This window comes from Cryptosporidium parvum, chromosome 8 (assembly GCF_000165345.1).
Source record: "Cryptosporidium parvum Iowa II chromosome 8, whole genome shotgun sequence".
Taxonomy (NCBI): Eukaryota; Apicomplexa; class Conoidasida; order Eucoccidiorida; family Cryptosporidiidae; genus Cryptosporidium; species Cryptosporidium parvum.
Genome location: NC_006987.1, coordinates 630,194 through 655,047, shown reverse-complemented (window position 1 = coordinate 655,047; position 24,854 = coordinate 630,194). Strand labels below are relative to the sequence as shown.

Here is a 24,854-nt window from a genome sequence, read left to right as displayed (position 1 = left end):
ACTCTCAATGGAATCATAGTAAGAACTTGGAGGAATGAGCTTATTTGAATGGATTTCTCTATTTACTGTTTTCTTCCGATTTGAACTCTTTAAGACGTTATTGGAAGTCATTGCAATATTTAGAATTTGTTGAAAGGATGAAATCTTTTTACCATCGCTTACAACTTTATTTGGACCTTTACTTTTAGGAATATCTGAGAAATTTTGTTCGTCATTATTAGAACTAGAAAACCTATTCTTTCCTCTATCTGACTTTTTTGAAGATCTAATCACACGCTTACTACCTCTCTCATCGCTACTTCTTCCTCCCTCTTCTTCCTCTCCAATATTAAGTAGTGTCAATTTTGCCGCATCAGCTCTACTATAAGTTCTTAAAGAATTGCTTTTTTCCTGCTCCTCCCTTAGCCTGTTAATTGTTGAAAGAAACATCAAATTTAGTTTCTTATTTTCTGGCCTCGTTTCCTTTATTCCACTTAAACCTTGAAATGAACCCGGGAAACTGAAACATACCCTTCTTATTCCAACTCCTCAAAAAATACTTTTAAGTTTCCCTGAAACCCTAATTATTTGCAATTTCTACGAAAAAAAAAACCAAATTTTCTACTTTTTCCCAATCTTTTTAATTACATATTTTTTTTTTACAGTTTTTTGTGGGCAAATTGCGCGCCAAATTCCTAACGACCTGGAATTTAGCAGGTTTTCATAATTTTAATTTTTCCATACCGGAATGCAAACATTTTGCATGCAAATAAATTCCGAAAATATTTCCTCTTTTGGCGATTAATTTGATTGCAAAATTGTTTGGAGATTTCTTCCCAAAATTTTTCTTTTTTCAATTAAAGGGCTTGATGGAACAATAAATATATTTTTAGAGAATTATTTATATATAAATGAGAAGGAAATTAAATATAAATAAATGCCTACAATGAGTAAGCAAGACTTCTAATCAGTGTCTTAAACTAAACTACATGAAGAAATCATCATCACTTTTTTCTTCCTCTTTTTCACTTAAGGAATCTACATAGTACGGGTCTTCTTTCTTGCTTTTACTTGAAGCCGGAATTTTGTATCCAGGAGGGAAAATAAGCTGGTTGCCTTCATCATAAGTTAAAACAGTCTTAGGTTGAGAAGACACCCAATCTTCCACAGATTTATATCCAAGAAGCTCTGGCTTAAAATTCTTAACATTAAGTCTAGTTAATTGTCCTTGTATTTCTGAAAGTTTTAAGCCATTTTTCTTCTCATTAATTGTGATGCTTGAAAACATCTTCTCTAGTACCTTAACCATAACTGCTCTTCTTTTATTTCTTTTTGCAAGCTCCTCCTCATCAATATCTTCAGAATCAGAGTCTGATTCCGATGATCCACTTTCACTGTTTTCAACAGAACTTTCGCCTTCAGAATGACTTCCTTCCGAAGAAGATTGTTTTTCTTTCTCATTCTCCTCGTCATCAGAACTCTCAGAATTAGAATTTTCATGAATGTTCAAATCAGCATTCTTCTTTCTTGGTATATCATTTCTGGCACAGAAAGCTGCCCAAGAATTTTGTCCTGGTTTTGCATTCTTTCTATGATCAACCTTTCTGTTCTGAGATCTTCCCTTTCTTCTGCCAGTTCCTCCTGCCTCTGAGTAGTTAATTTCAGGTGGAGTAAATTTGTTTGTACTTGAGACCATTGTGAATTTCTTTATTGAAGATGACTCCAATTGACCACTTGTTTTCCCTCTAGATTCAACCAATTTAATACTATCTTGATCATTTTGAGATATCTTGCTTAGCTTTGATTTCTGATCTGCAGTAAATATGAAAAGTCTAGTCACCAAATCCTCCTTACTACCTTTTGAATTCAAGCCCCTCAGCTTACATTCTGCCTCTAGCTCTGACTTACTTAAACTGTTCCATTGTCTTTCCTCATATAGGACTGTTTTTTCAGAATTGCATTTCTCTTCTCCCCCTAAAGAAAATGACGAAGAAGCTGGTTTGGCTCCCTTTTTTGTCTTTTCTTCACTGTTACCATATTTTGATTCAAATTCTTTCATTTCATCCTCATGTCTTTTCTGTGCCTCCTCTAACTGTCTTTGGTATTGCTCCTTTAAAGTCCCTCTCTTTGATTTAATTTCCTTCTCTATTGACTTAATCTCCTCCTTATGTTGTTGAATCAAACGACTCCTTTCTTGATGGTAATTTCCGTTCATCTCTACCTACTTAATTATTTCATTCATTCAGTTTATTAACATTCAGTGGGATTTCCCGCCAAAACATGTTTTTTTTCAACTTTAAATTTATTTTTAAAATTGTATTTTATTAATTATATGTGTAGTTTAGAGAAAAAGTTAAGTGAAAAAAATAATTATTTATAATAAGTATTAAGGAATTTCATTGAATTCTACTAGGTAAAATTAGCTAACTTATAAAATAAGGAAACCTTTTAAAAGGAAAAATCAGCTTTGGACAAGCTAAGACCTTGATAGTGCCAAAAAAGACTTGAGAATAAGAAGATATGGGGTTCTAAAACCTGATCGGTTTCTTCTATTCCCCTCTTCCTCTGATCTTTATTGTTTTAGTTCAATTCATGGTAGTTAGTAAATGTTAAAAATAACTTGTTTACATTTTAATCCTTAGAGGTAGGAGGCGACGGGGATATAGGAGGTGGTGGAGGTGGTGGAAGCCTAGTAGGTAGTTTTATAGCATTATTATTTCTTGAGGATTGGATAAAAATAAGACCGCCAGTTTCCTTTTTCTTTTTATTATTCATAATGTTAGAAGAGAATGGTTCTTTAGATTGGTAGTTCTTTGAAACTAACTCTAATTGAGGCTGAATTTCTCTTTTATCTAAGGCATCATTATCTAATTTCTCCAGGGAATTTGAATCGGGGATATCTGGGATTTTGATCAATGATGTGTTTGGAGAGTTTTCAGCCAAATTTGTGGATGATGTTGAATTAGTACTTGTGGAATTCATCTTTGATGGGACACACATTAAACTTGAGGTTGAAGAGCTTAAACTCTTATCATTTGGGAAAACCAAAGAAGAATCAACAAGCAAAGGAGAGAATCTTGATGGCTTTTCTCGGATTTCTTTGCAACATGATGAAAATTGTAAGATAAAAATATTCATGGTTTCAAAAAATGGTTGAATTATGGATGCTCTGTTTCCTTCTGGTAAGTTCTGACCAAAATATAATGCAGTATCAACGACTTTTTCAACAATTCTATGATATCCTTCAACAAAAGCATCTAGACGCCTTGAATATGATTCAAAAAGATTCTCAACTCTGTCATTGGTAAATTTTTGCTTCTCTACTTCCAAAATAGCAAGCTCTTTTCTCATATCATTAATACAAGTGAATAAAGCTTCAACTGAAATCTTGGATGCTTCTGAAACTGCATGAAGGTCTGAAGGAAACTGGTTTAAATTAAGATTTGGATTTGTTAGAGATAAATTGGCTATGATATAATGAAGAGCAGTAAATGAAGGATCAATAGTTGTCTTAAATTCAACCAATCTTAATAGTGATGATAGTGAGAACCCTTTGGTTTCAAGTAGAGACCAGTTAATAGAACCATTATTAGCAACGTGGGAAATTGAAGATATATTACTCATTGTAGAAAAGTTGATTCCATGATTTACGTAATTTCCCAGTAACAAGAAGGCTTTTAGAATTAATCTCAATTTGTTAGAATTTCTAATTTGAACTGAAGCTGAATAAAGAGTATTTAAGTTCCTTTGAATATCAAATTCCGATGCATCAAGAATATGCTCAAACTTAAGGAAACGAAGTCTCGTCATTGGATTTGAAATATGAGAGAACCTGCTTAGAAATTGTTCCAATTGATGAAGTTCTTTCTTTGGATTACTGTTAATTTTCTCTAATTCCATCTCTGTTGGCAAAACTTGTTCGATCCTTTCATAATCTTCGAGAGTTAGGCTTGAAATATTGAAAGAGTTTAATATCTCTATAATATAGTCAGTAGGCACAGACAATCTGGCTAAAACTATCGCCATATTTTGTGCTCTCTTTTGTGATAAAAATGTCAGAGGTAGCTGTTTTTGAGATGAAGAATTATTGGATTGGTTATTTTGGTCATCCTTTGGTAATTTGGCACTATTACCATTATTCCCGCAAGATCCATTGATTTGTTCAGAAGAGGTCAAACATTGATTATGATTCAATGAATTTGGATCATCCGAGCTTCCTTTTGCTGTAATTTTATTAGGCTCACCACTAGATTCTCTAGAATTTAAATTTTCCAAAGCTTTTCCCTTACCTCCCATGGTACTTCCAGGCTTTGTAAATACTCTAGATAAAGTTTCCATATGAACTAAAGTATTTGCCATATGAATATCTGTTATTGCAATTGGCGAAACAGAATCTGACATAGGAGAAGTAGTTCCTGTCTTTGAATCATCTACAAAACCTGGGTAAAAATCTTCAACAGATGAAGTTAATGGAGAACTCAAATTACTGGAGTCTGAAGGGGATACTGGAGGGGACTGGGGATGAGAACTTAGAGAGGTATATAAGATTTCACGAAATATTGTTTTCTGAGCCATCTCTTCAGTTAATGGTTTCCAGTGAATTCTTCTGCCTAATGGAAGAACCTTCTTTTTGTCACCAATAGATTTACCTTGTGAATCCTTCCCAATTCCCTTGAAAGGGCATGACTTTGACTTCATTCCAGATTTCATATGTAATGGTAATGGAGGAGCCTTTGCTCTTAGCAATGCAGCAAGTGGAGAAATCTCTGGTTTAGAATCTGACGTTTTCTCATTTGCAGAATCCGGTTCTTCTATAGACGCAGGTTTATTGTTGGAATCATCCTGCTCATTAATTTCTGCAGATTTTAAAGAGCTCAGAGCTTTGGCAATTGGATGAATTTTGCTTTCTTTATTGCTACTTGCCTTATTTGTATCAGAATCAATTTCTGTTGAAACAGCAAAGTCCAAGGGCTTCCCAACGTTAGAGTTCACTTCTTTGCTTATGCTAGAATTTCTTTTCGGGCTTTCTTCATTATTACAAATAGATAAATTTTGAGATAATGATACAGAAAATTGTTTATTTAAAATGACATTTTCTTTCTTTGTTGAAGAGTAATCAGTATTTGTAGAATGGTTTTGATTTATTTCACCATGCCTAGCCCAACCAATAGCTGAATACATGATAAGATCCAGCTTAAAACACTGAGATGGAACAAATGAACTAGGGATTGAAAGTATAATATCATCCTTAGTAATATGAATAACGTCATCAATATTTCCTCCTCTTGCAAGTGAATAAATATTGAGCCGATTCTTTCTATCATAAATCCTTAAAATGATCTCACCTTGAAAAATCAAATAAGTAGATTCACCATTATCTGCATTTCGAGTAAAATCCACAACCAAAGACGAACAAACATTATTACCACATTCTTGACAATTTTCAGTTTTCGAGGATGATATTACGCTGTAAAATGAATATCCATTCATTATCAAAGTTTGCCGAGGAATTTTAATTTTTTTAGTGTCATGAATGTGTGACATGATAAATTCTTTGAAATTTCCTGACTTTTGAATCGTAAAGAACTCGATACTTAAACTATCTAAATCGCATGGAATATGGTCTAATATAGCAATCTTCAGCCTTTTTGGCCTATAGAAAGTTGTTAAAGATGCTGCACAGTATATTGAGTGTTCTTCAGAAATTTTCAAAGACGAATCATCTCCAGTAGTAATTCCAGAGCTCGATCCATTTCCAGAACCTCCAAGTATTCTGCTCACCAAGCTTGTAATCATCGTTCGTTCTTGTGAATCCAGAAGCTATTATTTGCTAATTCACTTCTGTATTTATTTTCAGACCAAATTCTCTCAGATTCTATTTATTTTGCATTATATTAAATACTCTTAAAATATTGCTATCGGCTTTTAATCTCTGTAACCATATAACTGAATTAAATATTAATAAGAAATATTATTTACTTAACTTCACAAATCTCAAAAAGATGATTAATCTTCAAATAATAAATTTTTGATTCGATTTGTTTTCTTTTGAAATTATTTCTTTATAATTATAAAATACCGGTATAGGTAGTATCGTCATTAAAAAAAAAAAAAAATTAATTAAATTGCTTTTAGATCTCTATTTTTCCCGCCCAATTTTATTACATTTTTTAATACAGTAAATATATTACAAAAGAACAAAAAGGCAGGAATAATTGAGCAATGGTTGTTTTGGGTATTAATTGGTTTGATTAGCTTCTGAGATCGGTAAACTTTAAATTTTGTGTTTTTTAACTTTCAAAGTAACTTTGATTAAATAACTCCAAGTAATTAATTAATTTAGTGAGTAAAATAAATAATTAAAAAGAGCCAGTTAATTACCTTCAAGATTTTCCGATTATCCAATAACAAGTGCTTCTGTTAGATGTAAATATTGATGTTTTCTTCTTTGATTTCAAAGCTATTTAACGATTTGCCAAGTAACTTTGGTTATACTATAGGCGAGAAAGTAAAAGGGGAGGACTATAGTATTTGGACCCATTATAGAGGCTGCAGGAAGAATAAACCAGAGCAAACTTGTAGTGTTTTTGTTTTTGACAAAACTCAAAATTCTGGTAATGAAAATGTACTTGGGTTTATTCCATTTGAAACAGCAAAAAAGCTTGCAAAAAACCAATTTCAAAAATGCAAGAGCCTAATACATCCCTGTATTTTGAAGGTATATGACACTTTAGAAGTTCCAAACTCTTATTATATTATAACTGAACCATGTGTGTCGCTTTATAACCTTTCAGTAAATATTAATCATTCTTTTGTTACATATGATGATAATTCAAAGGAATCAGAATATGAAATAGGTTTTCCAAAGGACTGTATTTCAGGATTATATGAGATCATTAAAGGGCTAAAGTTCTTGCACAATGATGGAAAACTTTTGCATGGGAATATTAGTCCTTTGACAATTTATTTAAATTTTGAGGGTTCTTGGAAACTTGGTGGATTTGAAAACGCTATATCTCTGAGTGATACAAGTAGTTATTATATGGATGATATTTCAAAACAAAGTACTGCTTATAATATAATGGGATGGAAATTTGCTAGAGTATCGAGAAACCCTAAGAGTCTTGATCTTTGGAATCTTGGATGCCTGATTTATTGGTCATATCAAGTATCTTCCAATTTGAACCCATCAGATATATACAGTAATATTGCTAACCAATCAAAAATCATGCAAAGAAAAGGTTTTATTGAGTCATTGAAGTTACCTTATATGAATGGAGATGTTCTTACTATTGAAAACGATTTGATTCCACGTTGGCTTCATGACTGGTTAAGTGAATTGTTAACTTGTATGAATACAAATAGAGAAATTGATATAGAAAATGGTCTAAGTTTAATTAATAATAACTCACCTTTTGTAGAGCTTATGAACCAATTAAATGATTTTATGTTGAAGTCTCCAGAAGACAAACAAATTTTTTGTACTCAGTACCTTCCACATTTACTTACTAGTATTAAAGTGCATGGAGATAGCTCTACCAACATTATTATTATCCAAAGGATTCTTGAAAAGCTTTTAATAAACTTTAGTCAGTGCACCCCGAGCGTATTCCCTTTAGTATTAACCTTGATGGAGCCTTTTAAAGATGTTACAACATGCCCGAAATTTATTTTGAGGTCATTCTACACAGTAACAAAATTTCTTCTCTGTCAAAATGATAGATCCATTAGATATACTTTACTTAAGAATATTTCAAAATATGAAAGGTTTCTTTTGAAAGAGATTTTCCAGAGCTGCATTGAGTCCATCTTAGTTGGGTTTCAAGATACCACTAATGTGATAAGAGAAACAACTCTTCAAAGCATGATTGTAATTATTCCTATTCTTCTTAAGGAAGATACTGAGAAAAGCTGTTCTATTGAGGATGATGGCCAAACCTTGAAAAACCAAAACTCCAAGTCAAATACATCCAATGATTTTATGTACTCCATAAAGGAGGGTTGGAAAAAGAATAGTGCTGCCCTATTAAATGCTTTTGGAGGGAATAGTGGATCTCAAATAGCTGTTGATAAGCTTGTGTGTGCAATGTTTGTTCTTTCAAAAGACCCCGAAGTCATTATTAGAAGCAACACTGTTATTTGCTTTGCTAAATTAATGAATGTCTTACCAGAGCAATACCATGCGACAATTTTAAATAAGGTATACCTTTCAACGATTAAGGACCCTTTCCCCATTTGCAGAAAGGCTGCCATTCAGGCTCTTCTATCTACCATTCACTTTTACTCTCCAACTATAATTACTCAACAAATTCTCCCAAGTGTTTCTGCTAATGGCTTTATGGAAGGCCAACCCGAAATTATGGAAATATCTTTGACTCTGATTAAAAATGTGACCAATATTTTAGCTCCATACATTGAAGAACAAATCAAGCTTAAACAGGAGCAAGATAGAATTAGACTAGAAGAAGAGAAACTAGCATCCCAAAAAGAACCAAAACCAAATACTGGAATTAATAGCAATAATAATAATAATAATAATAATATTACCCAGTCATCAAGCAATGTATTTGATCAACAATCTGCTAACCTTCAAAATAAACATATTTCCAACTCTAACTTTACTCTTGAAAAAAATAACTTGCCAAAAACTAAAGAAACTCCCGCCATTAATAATAATTGCATGTCAGCCAATAACAAAATGCATGCGCATGCACAAAACTTGCAATCAAAATCTGCTTACAACACCGGTATGGGAATTGGAATATCGGCAGCCGGCGGGAACTCTAATGATAAGAAAGATGTAGATTGGAATGACTTTGAAAGCGATTTATTTGATTTTAGTATTTCAAGTGATCATAATAATGGCAATAAGTCAGTTTCTTCTAATCCTAATATAATTGAGAGTGACAATTCTAGAGTGAAATCTAACTTTGGATCATTAAATTTGGGTAGTAATTCTCGGAATAATATTTTGTACCAGAGTGAACCTACCGGCGTCACTAACTTGCCAAGTTATAGTGCCAATAATGATAGAAAGAAGGAAATAATGGACAATCTGCCATTAATTACTGATCAATTTTCTACTAGCAAGAATTCAAAAGTAGAAAAAATGCCTGGGAAAAAGTTATCTACTAAATTAGACTTAGACAGTGATGATTTTTGGAAGGAATTTGAGTAAAATGAGTTTTACTGTTAAAACTTTCTCAATTATAACAACAATTATTGACTACTAATTATTTTCTACCATATAAATGTTAATATAAAAAGGCCTACTGGCCAAAAAATGCTAATAGATTTTCTTCAATATCCAAAATACTACTCTGATAAAGCTGATCAAATATATTTGTTAATTGCTTGAAATTTGGCCTATTTCTTACGTTCCTGCTCCATGTCTTCTTTATTACAGTCTTTATTGTCGATGGAATGTTCTCTGGGATAATTAATTCCTTGTGGCCATATCCCACAGACGCAACAATGTGATTTATATTAAGATCTTCATGAGGAATTTTCTTTGTAATCATCTCCCAAAGAATGATTCCAAAGCTATATACATCAGCATACTTGGTAAATCCTTCACCTCTTAAAATTTCTGGAGCCATCCAGTGATGCGTTCCGATACATCCCAACATTTTTCTTGTTTCTAAAGGTGACTCCATAAGAGTAGATAAACCAAAATCACCAATCTTTACATTAAAGTTCCCAGATAAAAGTATATTGCTGCTCTTTAGATCGCAATGTAAGACTCCATTTTCATGTAAATATGCCATACCACAGCAAATATCCCTAGATATTTTCAATAATTGGGTGGATGTCAAATATGAATTCTTTGTGTGGAGTAGGTCAAATAATGATCCATTAGGAACCAATTCTGTAACTAAGCAATACAGTGGGGACATTACGACCCCTAAAAATAAAGTCACATTTGGATGCCTAATCCTAGAAATTATTGTTAACTCCGAGTAAAACTCCCTAGCCAAAGCATGCTTATCTCTTCTTCTAAACGCTTTTACTGCAACTGTGATTCCTCTAGTTGTCCAAATTGCTTTGTATACTTTTCCATATCCTCCTTCCCCAATCCTACACTTTAAATTAAGTTCATTTGCAGGAATTTCAAAACTTTTAAGATATTCATCATCAATCAATTTCTGTGGAGTGAAAGTCTGTTTTCTAATGCATTTAAGTCTTAGCTTTAGTAACAAAGAAAGTGACATACGAATGTACTTTATATGAGTGATTTCTGTAATTCCCATTTCTTTTAATTCTTCAAATCCAATATAAGGTAATGTACAACCATCAATTTCATTCAAAATAAAGTTTTTAACGTATTTTGACAATCCAATACATTTAACAAAATATGCAACTTGGTACATATTCCAGCTTAAACAGCATTCTGCAGAATTATCTGTATTATAAAAACTTAATGTTTTACTTTCAATTTCATTAGATAAAGTTTTTATTGCATTGTAGTTATTAATTTTTGAACTTATAGTTTGAATACGACCTTCTTCTCCAATAATATTTTCAGTAAAATTAACATTGTTTACAGATTTTGCAGTAACTTCTGACTTCTCCTCTAAATTATATGGCCTGAAGTTACTTTTATTTTGCAGATTTTCAAGTTCATCCTTAATTTTTTTCCTTAATATTCCATTACTATCATCCACAATATTATTTGAAGTAACTTGAGCAGACTTTTCATTTACCTCTTCTTTTGAGTTTTCAGGGAATAACTCCAATAGTTCATCCTTCCAATTCTCAAATAATAATTTTCTGTTAACTAACTCTCCCTTTGACCAGTTACTTGAATACATTAATCCACTTTGATGAAATATTATTCCTTGTCCGTCACATTCATTATTTTTAAATTGTCCAACAAATTTGATTGAATTTCCAATTGTTTGCATTCCAAATCCATTCCTTACATTATCTTTCCATAGTCCCTCGAATTTTTGGCCTGTATATTTCAAGTAAACACCCCAACCATTTCTTTTGGACATTTGAAACTCTCCTGCATAGGCATCACAATTTGAATAAAGGAAAACATTCTCATTAGGCGATCCTTCTTCACCTTCCTCTTCCTTTTCTTCTTCTAATTCTTCAATTTCTGCCTCTAATATTGTTTTATTACCTACCCAATTAATTGCACTATTAAAATTATTGTGATTTATCTCATTTGTTCCAAAATCATCCTTTATTAGATCAAAAAAACCATTAAAGTAGGCTTGTAAAAATCCAAATACTCTTCTCATCAGTGAAACCAATGAAAATTACATCACCATTCAGTTTTTCACTATGAAGAATTTGTTGCAATAATTAATTCTTTTGTTTATTATACTTTTTTTAAAACAGCCATCTTCTAAACATTTTGTAAGGAAATAAATTTTGGTCAAGTATTCCGAAATTTTGAAACAATTAACTTTTTTTATTTATATTTAATAAAACCCGATAATTTATTTCCTATGTGCGCCGGTAAATTTGCAATTTTGCATTCTGACAACGCAAATTTGCATAGGTGTTCAATTTCCCCACACATGGCGCCAAACACCAATGAAAAAACATCGCATGCAGGAAAAAATGTTTAGGAATAGAAATACTATTTTTAAAAATAGAAATTTTTTAAAAGTGATGATAAAACAAAATTTTTTTGAATTATTTACCAATAAATTGTGGTTTCAAATACCATATATGCCTTCTTCCGCCTCTACCTGCTTGAACTGCAATTTCTTCAACAATTTTCTTGAGAATATGTTTGGGCTTCATTGTTTTATCCTCAATTTCCTTGAGTGAAACTCCTTCGCTTCCTTTTTCTTCGAATATTTTGAAAATATTCTCCTTTAAGCTTTCTAATGAACTACTATTTAAATTGTTTGCACTCGAGCTTAATCCTGAAGAATAATTATTACCTTCTATATTAGCAGAAGATTGACTACTTGATGTGGCCGGCTTCTTCTTATATATTGAGCTAAGCGAGCTATTTCTGGGCTCGTCTGACATCTGGTCAGACTTAATATCATAATAAATGAATGGTTGAGAGTTTGATTCGTACATTGCTCCAACGATTCTCTTAGTATCCTCAATGGTGGATGACTTCTTAGTTTTCTCTTTAATTCTACGTCTAATATCATCGGTTACAAAGTTCCCTTTTCTAACTAATGTATGAATTTTGGAAGGGTACATTGAAATTTTATCTGGTTTATCTGGTGTATTCATAAACAAATATCCACTTTTTTCATTTTGATTTAATGAATCAGTTTCTGTATTACCTGTTTTAGTTTCTGAAAATTTTGAGTTTAGAATTTCCCACTCCCTCTATAGATATTAGAGTAATTTCAAGGATATAAGACAAAATTAACAATTGTTACAGTTTTTTCTCATATATAAAAAGTAACATACCTTTCCATCTTCATCATATTTAAGAGAGCCAACTACTTCTCCATGTTTTCTCTCTCTAAGTTTCTCCATTACTGAAGAAGGTAGCTAATCATTTAGTATTCAGTTATTCTATTATTAATCCTTATATATAATTACTTACCTTAATAATCATTTGGTTCTCGAAACATAGTGATAACTCCATTTTCTTCTAATTCCTGTATGGACCAATTAAGATACAAAACTTGGATATTAACCTATTTTATTTATAAAATGAATAAATTCTATCACTCCAAGTTTTCGAATCTTGTATTATTTATTTCTATTGGTTTGTCATAAAAATTAGAAAATATATCAACTTACCGCCAAAACCGTGTGCCTTAATAATTTATTAATATATATTTTTTTAAAACTATAGCAGTTAAATATAAACCTTATTGATAGATTGTATGAAAGAGGAGTGGATAACAAGAAAAGATAGAGATAGAGTCAGTAAGGAGAGCAATAGTAGACATGAAAAAAAGATTGTCATATTCTTGCATGCAATATTTGGCACAATGCGTAAATTAATTTAAAAGATAAAATATGATTTTGTGATAATTCTGGAGTTTTTTTTCCGTTTGTGAATGACTTTGTTGGCTTTAAAGAAATGAAATAAAACTATTATTATCCCCTCTTCCCCTAAAAAAAAATGATTTTTTTTTTTCTCCCTATCTAATGTCGCCATTAAAACTAAACAATGGCAATCAATTTTCATCCATAGTTTCTACTTTATTTAATTATTAGTTTTTAATTTGGAAATGGAAAACAACAAAACCGTGCAATTCACAATATCTATTAAAATTTCTGAAACTCCATTAGTTATTTATTAGCCATAAGTTGAAAAATTAACGCATTTGTTCCCATTTAGCATTCAATTTCGTGTATTACCAACCTGCTTTCAGATAAACAGCCGATAAACTAAACTTCACTCTTGATCAATCTCTCTCAATGCCATTTACCTCAGAACAAATATTAAGCGATCATCTATTCTAATTTCTAGAAAATCTTAAGAAAATCCTAAATTTTATCTGTATTTACCCATTTATTTAATTCAAATTCAGTCTATTTCACCATCAAATACAAGCAATAATTCTTTTTGTTCAAACATTTGGCGGTAAAACTTGCATGCATTTTCAATGTTAATTGGGTGGGAAAAAAATACATTTCAAAGAAAGATCAACAAAGGTTCATAAAATCAAGAAAGAATTTAAATGATTGTTTTCTCATATAGAGCTTATATTTAGCTTTTACCTGTGATAATAGCCTGATCATTTTTAAGTCAAAAATCATTTGAACTTTGAATTGAAGCCAGGTTCACGCGCCAAAACAGTGAGGGTGATAAATAAAGTTATAAACAAAACAATTAAAAGAAAATCTCCACAACTAAATTGTTGTTTGGTTTTGCAAAGTCTTTGGAAGATTTAAATTTGTGTTTCTTGCTACAAGGAGACACTAGATAATTAATCATTACTTCTTCCAAATAGCTTTATAATATTTATTCCAATACAAAACCTTTTAAGCTAAATTACATATTAAAAGGGTCTTTGACTTTAAAAAAAGAAAAAAAAATTATGAGACAAATTATTGACTACGACTGCAACTTCAAAGAAGAAGTGGGAGAAGTTCTTAAAGATATATCAACTAGTCAAAATACACTGGGATTTAATGTGATTAGTATTTTGGGATGTCAAAGTACTGGGAAGAGTACTTTACTGAATACTCTCTTTGGCACTCATTTTAAGGTTCTAGATAAACTTACATCTGGATACTGCCAGACAACTAAAGGTTTATGGCTTGGATGTGGAACAGAGAGTTTTAACTCTCCTATTTTAATTTGGGATGTTGAAGGTACTGATAGTTTAGAGAGGGGTGAAGACAGAGCTACTTTTGAAAATAGAGCTGCCCTATTTTCTCTCGCAGTTTCTGACTGTATGATCTTAAATATCCCATTGATGAATTTAACTACCTATAGTTCTTCTAACTTTGGTCTTTTAAAAACTATCTTAAATTCTTGGTTTAGTCTTAAACTTGACCAAAATGGAATAACTAGAGGAAATATCAGAAAGACTACCTTACTATTTGCCGTTAGAGATATTACTATTAATGATAACGATGAAATGCTTGGAAGGAAAGTTGTTCAGATTCTGGATTTACTTTGGAGACAAGTTGCTGAGTCACAGAATTCTCTTGGAAATCAAATTCCTGCTTCCTTCTCTGATATATTTGAAGTCAAAGTATATGGAATCCCATCTTTACCAAATGATTATGATGGATTTAAGCAAGTTGTTGCTACAATCAGGTATGATCTAACTACATCCATTCTACCAAAGGATTATACCAGACGTATTCCCTTAGAAGGGCTTGAGATGTATTGTAAAACTGTCTGGAAGTGTATTGTGGATTGCCAAGAGCTAAATATACCGTCTCAAATCAAGCTTGTTTCAAGATTTAGATGTGAACAAGCAAAAGATGATATCTTAGATGAGTATAAGAAGTCTATTAAGGACTTACAGAAAAAGATGGAGAAACGAGAATTTGGATTCAATGAATTCTCTGATTGCACTTTATTAGTACTTGAAAATTCATTAGCAGCATACTTTGAAGTTGCTTCTAAATATGACCATGAAATGTCCACTAATACTTCCATCTCATTGTTGGTATTTATATTCCATGAATTCCAAAATGCTGTCAATTCTAGGATGTCTCTGGAGAGACAAGATCTGAGACAATATACTAACATTCTTGATTACTATAAGAAAGGAATTGAAGACCATCAAGTACAATATGATAAAGAAAGCAATGAAGAAAGCCACTATGTGTCCTTTGATTCATCTTCTTGGGTAAATAAAGAACTTCTTAAATTTGACTCCTTATCTTTAAAATGGAAAACTGAATTCCCAAGTGTGATATCTAGGCAGCATCTTATCTCTCCTATTAAAGAAAAATGTATTCCTGATATTCTGAATGAAATCTCTCTAAACTCTCAAGGAAAAGAAGTTTTCTTAGCTACTTATAATACTCAAGAACAAAGAAAGTTACTAAGTGAGACTTTAGAGATCCACTCCAAGAAGATTTATGAAAAGCTTGTTGAAGAGTTCTTTGAGAGTTTAATTAAGGATATTTTGAAAGAGATCTCTCCTCTTCTTGGCGATCATTTTCTTTCTGATCCAAAACTCAAATTAGATGATTTTTGGGAGCTAACTGGTTCCTCTATAGTCAATATCCATAGACTTCTTGTTTCCAAATATGAACAACAATGGATTACTCTATTTAAGAATTCTAATATGAATGAATTCACTTCTTCTGGTTTAGAAGAAGAAATTGCTCTTCAACTTGTATTAAAGTTCATACAATTAATCCAACAACAGTCAAAGTATTTCCATATTAATATTGTAGATAGATTTAAAAGCGAATTTGAGCTTGATCAGGATGGAGTACCCAGACAATGGATAGGAGAGGATGCTAAGATAATGAAGGAACTCTTCATTAAAGCTAAAAATAACTCTCTTCAGATTACTAATGTTTTCTACCCAAGAAAAGACCAACTAATTCCATTTTCTGGTAGATCCTCCAATCTGTTTGATAAGATTATCGAAAATTCTGAGGATCTTTCAGGAATAATTGCATTGAATAAAGATCATGGAAATGGTAAATTTTTAGATTCGGTACCTTTGATATCGGAAAGTAATCTTAAAGAAATTGAATCTAAAGCATCACAAGAAATTACAAGTATATTTTCAAAAGCTCAGCTAATACAATCAACAGGAAGACAACCACAAAACATTCCCTGGTGGATTTATTTGCTAATAATTATCTTGGGATTCGATGAGATTACTTATGTATTAACATCTCCAGTCCTAGTTACCCTACTTTTGCTTCTTGCTTCATTTATATACTCATATTTAACTGGTAACTTCTCCTCATTTTGCAATTACTCACAGCAATTTGTCATTATTTCTACCAAAATCTTACATTATATTTCTGGAGCAATCCATAGCTCTTTAGATAATAGGAAATAGATACAAGTTTTAAAGTAATAAAATCCTATGTGCATTTTTTTTTAAAATTAAAATAGAAATTCTAATTCAAATGTATTGTATTGAAAGAATTAACAACTCGAGATGCTCCGTATAAATTATCTATCCTCGAGTAATCTTCATCTAATTCAATGGTTGACATTGATGAATCCTTCTTTTCAACAGAGAAAGATATCGTTTTTTCTTTATTGGTTTGTTTATGCTTCTTTTGTGACTCTTTCTCCTTTTCTGTGTAATCTTTACTTCTCCAAGACAAAAATCTACTCCTAATTAGATGTCTCTTTTGATGAACTTTACTAACTTTGTGCTTCTCTAACTGGCTTTTTACATACTTTGGATTTTCTAAAATAAGCTTCACATCTGAAATTTTGGAATATATATACTCTATAGTCTGCTTCTTTCTCTCCTTTAGATCAATTTCTTCAATATTATCAGAACTTTCTTGTATTTCCAAGATATTTTCTAAAGACTTGATGTGGAACTCTTTGTTTAGTGAATCTTCAATTTCTTTATACTCCTGATTTGCAAGTTCATAGTAAGGCTTAACAATTTCTTCAGCTGCAGCCTCTGCTTGAAGTAAATAATCCTTTTTATTCTTCTTTGCCTTCTCAACAATTTTTAGAGCCTCTGTTTCTGCTTTCTTTAACTCTCTAATAGAGTTTTGAAAGGTCTCACTTAAACTTTTTCCTTGGGAATCCTTTTCTTTATCAAGTTCAAAAATTAATTCTTCTTTATCTTCGGTTGAAGAATTATTTAAATTGCCATGGGTACAACATATAAAAATATTAAACATTTTATTTCATTTTCTTAATGAAACTTTAGTTTTATTGACAACATGCAAAATTCAGTCTTATTATCTCAAATTAATAGGTATTAGTATATTCACCCAAGCAATTAAAAAAAATCTTTGCTATAAGCTTGATTTTCCTTTTTCCATAGACACTTTTGGCTTCTTATAAAATTTTTTTCCTTTTAATTTCTAGCCACACTATTCCAATCTTCTCCCAATTTTTCCTCCCAATCTATTTTTACTACTTTATTTTATACAAATTTGTGAGTGCATTGGCGCCAAACCGGTCATAGTTTTGTGGGGAAGTCACCCGCCTTGTATGCATGCAGAATATAGAAAAAATATTGTGGTACCGAAATAGAAAGAATGGCTAGAAGAATAAGAAATTTTGAAAATATATAAACGTAGATGATAAGAATTAGAGATTTTTAGATTGATTAATACTTTGAAATAATTTGAATTGGATAAAGAATAGAAATATATTAATTTGAGTAGAATAGATCAATTAGAATAATTTTGTATTTAATGGATATTTTTGAATGGGCTATATGGAATAATACATCTTAGAACTTTAATTTGTTGGTCATATTTAACAGAGCATTGCTTTGGTTCTTTTGCCAAGTAGTATTCTCCATCGATTTGGAAATAAACTTCAATAAAATCAGAGTTACATTCAGAGTTGTCTTTATTGAAGAAGTCCATCTTTAGAGTGTTTCCTAATTTTTTATAACTTTTGGAATTATTTTCTGAATTTTGGATTTCTAATTCACTTATTTTTGAAGATAATTCCTCTTCAAAATGAGGTTGTGAATCAGTTTGAAAAGGCGAAAATTGTCCCACTCTTTTTGCTGTACTCATATATGGTACAAATATAGAGCTAAAATCTATTAATCCTGAAAAGCTCATAATTTCAAGCTTTTTATCACAAGAATCTGGTACAATATTTAAAATATTATCCTTAGCAGTATTGTTTAATTGATCCTCTTTTAATGAGTCAATATCCTGGTCGTTTTGCTCTTCATTTAGTCTGTTAATATCAGACTCCTTTAGATCTAGAATAGATTTATCAGAATCAAGATTGATATCAGACTCTGACTCTAAATCATAATTTGAGTCAGATTCAGATCTTGAGCTTGATTCGGCATCATCTCCTGATTTAGGATTTTTTATTTGTTTAAAAGTATCAAAATCCAAGGAAATAGGATTAACCAAAAAAGAACTAAGATTGCCAACCATTTCACCAAAATTAAGATTGGACGATGTTTTGGAAATGGATGGTCCTACATTCTTTGAGTTCTTCCATAATTTGACGCCTCCTCCAAAAGTTTCAATATTGAGGAAAACCAGTGAAACACTGCTAAGTAAAGTTGGACAAGTAGAATTTTCTTGAGAATCTTCAGAAGAATGAACTGTACCATTTGGACATAAAGCACATTCTAGATTATTAGTCTCCTTATTTGGATGTTCGGGGTCTTCTAAATAAATTTTTCTTGTACTATGAGAAAGAGGAGTATTACTTTGATGCTTATTATTCATATTGACAGTAAACATGGAACCTGCTAAACCATATAATGCTCTATTTAAAAGAACATTCCTCTTTCTATAAGTATCAAAGGTGATTCCAACCCTAGACTCCTCTCCAAAACTGAAGTAGTTAATACATCTTCTCTTCAATAAGAGTAGCTTTTTACCTTCATCATCATTATTATTAACCCTCTCAAGCTCTTGAGAAATTGGATTAACTCTTTGAAAGCTGGAATCCTCACTATCAAAAATTTCAACCTCAATCATCCAAGTATCAAAGTTGATTAAATTTGAGGTAAAAATTCCTCTCGCAAGATCTATTAAAGGAGAGAAATCATCCTTCATAAACTTCATATTCCCATAGCTACTCCATCCAAAACTTTTTGCCCAGTCATTCCCAGTTCCAAAAGGTAAAACAGCAAAAATAAGGCGATTTTTGTTTTCTGGAATGCTTTCCAAGAATTTATTCACCAGTGTACTAAAACTCCCATCCCCCCCAATTCCAATAATGCAAATATCTTTATTTGTAATTTTTAATGAATTCTTGACCTGATTTATTCCTGACTCAAAATCTGAGATCATATCCACAAAATTCATATGTGTAACTATACCATCAACATCTAAAACTATTTCTTTAAGATTTTTTGTAAAGTATGTTTCAATGTTTCCTCCACTTAGCTTGTTATAAAATAAATAAATAAATGCTAAGGGGTTTCCAATATACTCTCTGAAATTCGAAATATTTGTATTTTCACCGCAAAGTTCACATTTATCGGTTTCATTCTGAACAATACTATTTTCATTCTTTGAGTTTTGATTTAATTTACCTTTAGATTGCTCCTTTTCCATTTCAATAACTATTTTTTTTTTAAATTAACTTACATACTAAATTTCTTGAAATTATTTATGATTTACTTTTTTTCTAAATAGTTTTCAAAATCTTTACCTTCAGTCTTAAGATGTACTCCTTATAAATGTTAATTTCTTGATTTCGGAAGAAGATCCCAAGTAATACTGTCAAATTGCTAATTGCTGTCTAATTCACAATCTTTACCTAATAATTAATTGGAAAATTTAAATAGCTCTCGTTATCAGTCAAACAACCAACAACTCTTCTTATTATCAAATCTTTAAAAACTAAACCAATAAATCTTCCTTATTTCGCCTTTTATGCCTTTGATTTTATTTTCTAACTTTCATTTATTTAACAAATTACAAGATGCATGATTTGCTCCACAAACTAGGCGGGAATTAAATTTTAAAATGACGTAATTAAATTGTAATTTGAATGCATGCATGCAAATGGCAGTAAACAACGGTAACAAAATTTAATGTGGACAAAAAAAATGATAATATTTATTTTTATCATTATATTTTAAACATAATATATACTTTCTTATAATATTTAAAGATTAATACTAGTAAAAGATCCTAAGATGAATATCTACTCTATTATATTGAATTAGTCAATATATGTTTGCTGCTTTCAATATATTTGAAAAGATTTGAAGTAAATTGTTCAAGGAAATTTGCATGAATTCTTAGAATAGAAAAATCAAACTCATCTTGAACAAAGAAGTGCTCCTCTCCTAGAAGGCCTTGGCCTTCCTCTAGAATAATGTCTATTACTTTAGAGAAAATTGCTCCAAATAAATTTGGAGAATTGCTATCGTAGCCCGGAGTAATTCCAACTATTGTGGCAACCTTGTTGGTACTATTTTTTGAGATTATCACAAGCTTATCTTGGAGATCACGATTTCTTGATATTATGTCGATAATAGAGTAACCAACAATTCTTAGATTTAAAGGGTGTGAAATTTCTATATCATTAAGCTCAGCAAGAGTGAAATAGTTGTGTTTTATCAAAGTTCCTCCATTTATAGATGACGATAGCAGCATTTTTACATATTTTAATTTTAGTGAAAGCAGAAGCTTTGCTTCTTCAATGTAGCATTTTAGCTGTTTCCAGGAATGGTCTTGAAATACATTAATTTGGTTAAAATCAGCTCCCGATAGATCTAGGAGTTGTAGCCCTACCCTAAAACAATCCCTGAATAGAAGCTGTATTTTTTGGTCTTTACCAAGAATTTGGTTAAGTTTAGAACTATCATTTTCGTTATTTTTCTCCTCATTCAGTAATCTTTCTGACATTGTATTATGTTTTAGTTCCATTCTATTTAGAGCTCCTGACGAAACTATTGCATCCATGAAGCTTTCTCCGCTATCTGCTAGTCTACAGTCGTTTGTCAACAGAGTATGAAGGATTTGGGCCATATCAAGAGATGATAAGTGTGGATGTAACTCTGAGTCTAATACTATAGATGGTAAATACTTCAGAAATACTGGGATTTGTAGAGACTGTGATGCAGTTTCTGATCCACTCTCAAACCCTGAAAATCCTTTTGGAAAGTCCTGAACAACTTTTTTCGATACTTCTTTTTCAAGAAGATAAAATTTGGTTGTAAAATCTTTCAATGAAATCCCAGAGGCCACTCTTCTATTCATTATTGTATCCCTGCTATTTTCTGTCTTCCATAAACCCATTGTTGAATATAGATATTCACTATGATATACTGAATCCATTAGATTCCAATGACGATAAAGCGGGATTGAAAGGTCATTCTTTATGTACTTTGGCCAATATTTTTTATTACTAGTTTTTTTTGAATTTATATTGCTCATATCACCTGTGTATTTTGAAAGGATTCCATTGAGTAAGTCAAAATACATTTCATAATCTAGTAGTTCAATATACCTATTAATATAACACCAGCTAATTCCGATTGAAGAGTACCATAATACATTTCCATCTATTCTTTCTGAAGTTATTGAATTATCTAATGTTTGGACAATCACAAGACTACTTGGATCCCCACAATACTCTCCAAAAAGTTCATCTGTCTCATCCTCAATTTGCTCATTATAGCTTTGGGATTCTCCATTTGAAGTACCCATTAGTATATCCAAATCATCAATAGTCTGAGATAATGAAGCAAAAGGATTATTTGAAGAAAATGTTGAACTAGATTCGTTAGTTTGTCCATCACTTGGATTTGAGCTATTCTTACGTGATTTCTTTCTACCAGATTTACTATTTACCAAGAAATTGTATTCTTGAATAGAAAGGATCAATACATTGTTATTGTTATAATTTCCTCCAATTGTAAGCATTAACTCATCAATGGCAGGCCTATGAAAATCGAAAATCCAAATTTCCAAATCTTCTCCAAGCCAAAGCCTAAGTGAGTGTAGAATATTTACCATGGCTCCTAAATTGATCAATATACATATATTCACAAGCTCTCTTTGTTTTGAGTAATTTTTGTATTCTTGTAGAATCTTAGAAATCTCGTTATAGTGGGTAACACAATTTAGCATACACTGTATCTCATCATGCTTAAAGAATTGATTAATAAGTATAGTGCTAGTACAAAGAGAATCCACATCATTTGAAGAGAATATCCAAACTTTTGGAAAGACTTTATTAGAATCCTCTCTATTACTGATTTGGATCTTTTCAACAAATGGGAGGTAATATTGTGAAACAAAATCCACTGCTGGAATAGCCGGCATCCTCTCAAAATCTAAGTATTATCTTATTCAATTATCTTTTTAATTACTTATGCTTATAACTAGGGGTAATTTTCAATAAAAAAAAAAGACCTTTGATAAATTCGCCACAAAGCCTTGCAAGCTCATGAACACACATAAATCAAAAACCCATGTAATTAATTGTTATTCTTCTCTTAATTGAATTCAATCTATTTTGAAATTATTTCTTGGTACGAAAGAAAAAAAAATTAAACAACCCTACTCGCATATTATTTATTTAACACAAATTTTTTTTATTTTATTTAATAATAAATGTGTAGGATTGGCGCCAAGATGGAAATGAATAGTAAAAATTACATGCAGGTATAAAAATTGTATTACGTGGTGAAAAAAATAAATAATGGCAAAATTAGTATTATTAATAATATTGGGAATGTATTAAACCTAAAATTAGATATTTGCGGAAATTAATTATTTTTAGATGAAGTTAGTTGTATAATTTCACTAAGAGTTGGTTTATTTGAGAAATCAAAATCACAGCCAACATTTTGAGCAACATTAGAGGCAGCATAATGCCCCATATATATGCTTGCATCTAAAGGATAAGAGTTTGAAATACCGTAAATAAGCCCACCCTTAAATGCATCCCCACAGCCATTAACATCAATGAGCCTTTCTTTAGGGACGTGAATACATTCATGATATTTTATACAACTATTAGGATCTTTAGGGTTGAATGAAATAACGGGTAAATGGGCTCTTGTGCATAGTATAATACATGTGGGTTTAAGATGCTTATGAATTTCTGTGAGAATTCTTTCTAAAGCATCGTTTTCTGGTTGATTTATATTATCCTGCGAAAGTAATAGTTGGTCATCGTCTTCAATTTGAAGGATATTGTTGATACTTTTATATAAAGAGACAAATTCTTCTTGGTTTCCAATGATATAATCAATCATTGGTAGAAGTTGGAATAACTCATTCATATACTTTTCTGGAATATAAGTAGCTGAAAGTCCAAATACAAATGAACATTCGTTAGATCTAAATTGATGAATATATTGAGCAGATTTAAGAATTGCCTGGAAACAAACTTCAACAAAGAATCCACTTGTTGCGAATATATTTGCGGTCTTTAAAGCATGTTGAATATTTTCTGACTCAAAAGTGGTAATCGAATATTCCTTAGCAGCTCCTAATCCTGCGAGAAGCGTTCTCTCTTCTTCAGTTACAAAAACTACGCATTTTGCTGTTTCCAGATTCGCCTTGTTAGTAATATGGAATTCAAATTCAATTCCAATTTCCGTGAGCAATTCCTGAAGTAAAATTCCCCCAGAGTCATCGCTAATTCCTCCTGAAAAAAATACTGAAATTGAATCATCTTTATTTTTTTCGTCCTTATTTGACAGCTCCTTACAGACTCGAAATGCATTTAAAAGAGATCCTCCTGCTACAAAATTAGCATCTTCATTGTTTGAAATTATATCACCAATTAGCTTGAAAACTTCCTCATCATTTCCAAGAGTCGTTGACCCTATCTTAAGCCCTAAATCCTTTATTCTATCAGGAGATGCCTTTAACACTATATCCAAGATCGGGTTGCACATTCCAAATATTTTCTTTCCCCTCATTTCTTCCAAATCAATATTAAAAATCTATAGATTGAAAGTTATTATTTATCCAAGTAAATAGTGGATATATCGACTAGATTTGTTAATTTTTTTGCCTCTTTTTCCCTTTTAAAAATTTAAGAAAAAAAAGAATCAAAATATCTTAATGATTCCCACTTAAAGTATATACATGCAGAGAGTTGCCGCCTTTTGCGCATGTATGCAAGTAAATGCCGGTATAGGGAAAATTGCATGGCTTAAAATAGTTGATATAGGTCTTGTGGAAAATTTATACAGAAATCATAACGCGTAGATACATAGTATTAATGATAAAATTAATAGGTTTTTAAATATCAATAAAATTGAAAATTAATAATTTGTTTTGTACTTGATTGGTTATTTTGATATTTTATCATTTTGGAATTTGTAGAAATTGTTCAAATTATCATGTATTTTGAAGTCTTGGCGGGAAACTCTTTCAATCTTATTAAAGTATATTGGAAAAATGACCTGACTACATTTATTATGAAATTTATAATTGGTAAATTCTGAGGGTTGGCATCTAACTATCATCCCACACCCAAGAAAGAATCCAAAACTAATGGCTCCACCAATCTAATAAAGGGATAAGATTATTAACGAAATTTGACTCTGAATTAGTTTTTGACTTACAGCAAAGACTGGAATTGCCATATAATTCCTGTATTTTAGTGCATGGTATGCACCATTGATTCCGCCAAAGATAGATCCAATTATAGCTCCCTATGAAAATATGGGAGAAATAGATATATTAAATTAGGTAATAATAAGATTGATACCAGAAAAATTGAGGCTATCATACTTACCGTTTTCACTCCCATTTTAATATTATCTATACAACAGAGCGTTCTAGGTGTTAGTTCAAATGGGAATAGTGACCTTTTGCTATTTGGGTATCGAAATTCATATGAT

At 31.2% G+C, this 24,854-nt stretch overlaps 11 protein-coding genes across 11 annotated transcripts; 2 read left to right on the top strand and 9 right to left on the bottom strand.

Moving 5' to 3' along the window:
• Positions 1-964: 964 nt before the first annotated feature.
• On the bottom strand, positions 965-2,194 carry cgd8_2460 (hypothetical protein with possible SAP domain; the record flags this gene model as incomplete). The annotated part of the gene is made up of 1 exon (XM_627147.1): positions 965-2,194. One exon carries the CDS (start codon positions 2,192-2,194, stop codon positions 965-967), a length of 1,230 nt encoding a protein of 409 aa, XP_627147.1.
• Positions 2,195-2,610: 416 nt separating this feature from the next.
• Positions 2,611-5,775, bottom strand: cgd8_2450 (formin homology 2 domain (FH2) protein; the record flags this gene model as incomplete). The annotated part of the gene is made up of 1 exon (XM_627146.1): positions 2,611-5,775. The coding sequence occupies one exon, from the start codon at positions 5,773-5,775 to the stop codon at positions 2,611-2,613; it is 3,165 nt and encodes a 1,054-aa protein (XP_627146.1).
• A 640-nt stretch (positions 5,776-6,415) lies between these two features.
• cgd8_2440 (Ser/Thr protein kinase) lies at positions 6,416-9,157 on the top strand (the record flags this gene model as incomplete). Its single annotated transcript, XM_627145.1, has 1 exon — positions 6,416-9,157. One exon carries the CDS (start codon positions 6,416-6,418, stop codon positions 9,155-9,157), a length of 2,742 nt encoding a protein of 913 aa, XP_627145.1.
• A 91-nt stretch (positions 9,158-9,248) lies between these two features.
• cgd8_2430 lies at positions 9,249-11,228 on the bottom strand (the record flags this gene model as incomplete). The annotated part of the gene is made up of 1 exon (XM_627144.1): positions 9,249-11,228. One exon carries the CDS (start codon positions 11,226-11,228, stop codon positions 9,249-9,251), a length of 1,980 nt encoding a protein of 659 aa, XP_627144.1.
• A 400-nt stretch (positions 11,229-11,628) lies between these two features.
• Positions 11,629-12,189, bottom strand: cgd8_2420 (transcription initiation factor IIF/ Rap30 like winged HTH; the record flags this gene model as incomplete). The annotated part of the gene is made up of 1 exon (XM_627143.1): positions 11,629-12,189. The coding sequence occupies one exon, from the start codon at positions 12,187-12,189 to the stop codon at positions 11,629-11,631; it is 561 nt and encodes a 186-aa protein (XP_627143.1).
• A 1,685-nt stretch (positions 12,190-13,874) lies between these two features.
• On the top strand, positions 13,875-16,409 carry cgd8_2410 (Sey1p like P-loop GTpase of the RHD3 subfamily with a transmembrane domain near C-terminus; the record flags this gene model as incomplete). Its single annotated transcript, XM_627142.1, has 1 exon — positions 13,875-16,409. A coding segment is annotated over one exon (2,535 nt), but the record flags the coding sequence as incomplete, so codon positions are not given.
• A 61-nt stretch (positions 16,410-16,470) lies between these two features.
• On the bottom strand, positions 16,471-17,220 carry cgd8_2400 (hypothetical protein; the record flags this gene model as incomplete). The annotated part of the gene is made up of 1 exon (XM_627141.1): positions 16,471-17,220. The coding sequence occupies one exon, from the start codon at positions 17,218-17,220 to the stop codon at positions 16,471-16,473; it is 750 nt and encodes a 249-aa protein (XP_627141.1).
• A 519-nt stretch (positions 17,221-17,739) lies between these two features.
• cgd8_2390 (diacylglycerol kinase) lies at positions 17,740-19,590 on the bottom strand (the record flags this gene model as incomplete). The annotated part of the gene is made up of 1 exon (XM_627140.1): positions 17,740-19,590. One exon carries the CDS (start codon positions 19,588-19,590, stop codon positions 17,740-17,742), a length of 1,851 nt encoding a protein of 616 aa, XP_627140.1.
• Positions 19,591-20,193: 603 nt separating this feature from the next.
• On the bottom strand, positions 20,194-22,314 carry cgd8_2380 (CDC45 like protein, possible horizontal transfer; the record flags this gene model as incomplete). Its single annotated transcript, XM_627139.1, has 1 exon — positions 20,194-22,314. One exon carries the CDS (start codon positions 22,312-22,314, stop codon positions 20,194-20,196), a length of 2,121 nt encoding a protein of 706 aa, XP_627139.1.
• A 446-nt stretch (positions 22,315-22,760) lies between these two features.
• Positions 22,761-23,948, bottom strand: cgd8_2370 (adenosine kinase like ribokinase; the record flags this gene model as incomplete). The annotated part of the gene is made up of 1 exon (XM_627138.1): positions 22,761-23,948. A coding segment is annotated over one exon (1,188 nt), but the record flags the coding sequence as incomplete, so codon positions are not given.
• A 553-nt stretch (positions 23,949-24,501) lies between these two features.
• Positions 24,502-24,693, bottom strand: cgd8_2360 (hypothetical protein; the record flags this gene model as incomplete). The annotated part of the gene is made up of 1 exon (XM_001388392.1): positions 24,502-24,693. A coding segment is annotated over one exon (192 nt), but the record flags the coding sequence as incomplete, so codon positions are not given.
• Between the last annotated feature and the right edge of the window lie 161 nt (positions 24,694-24,854).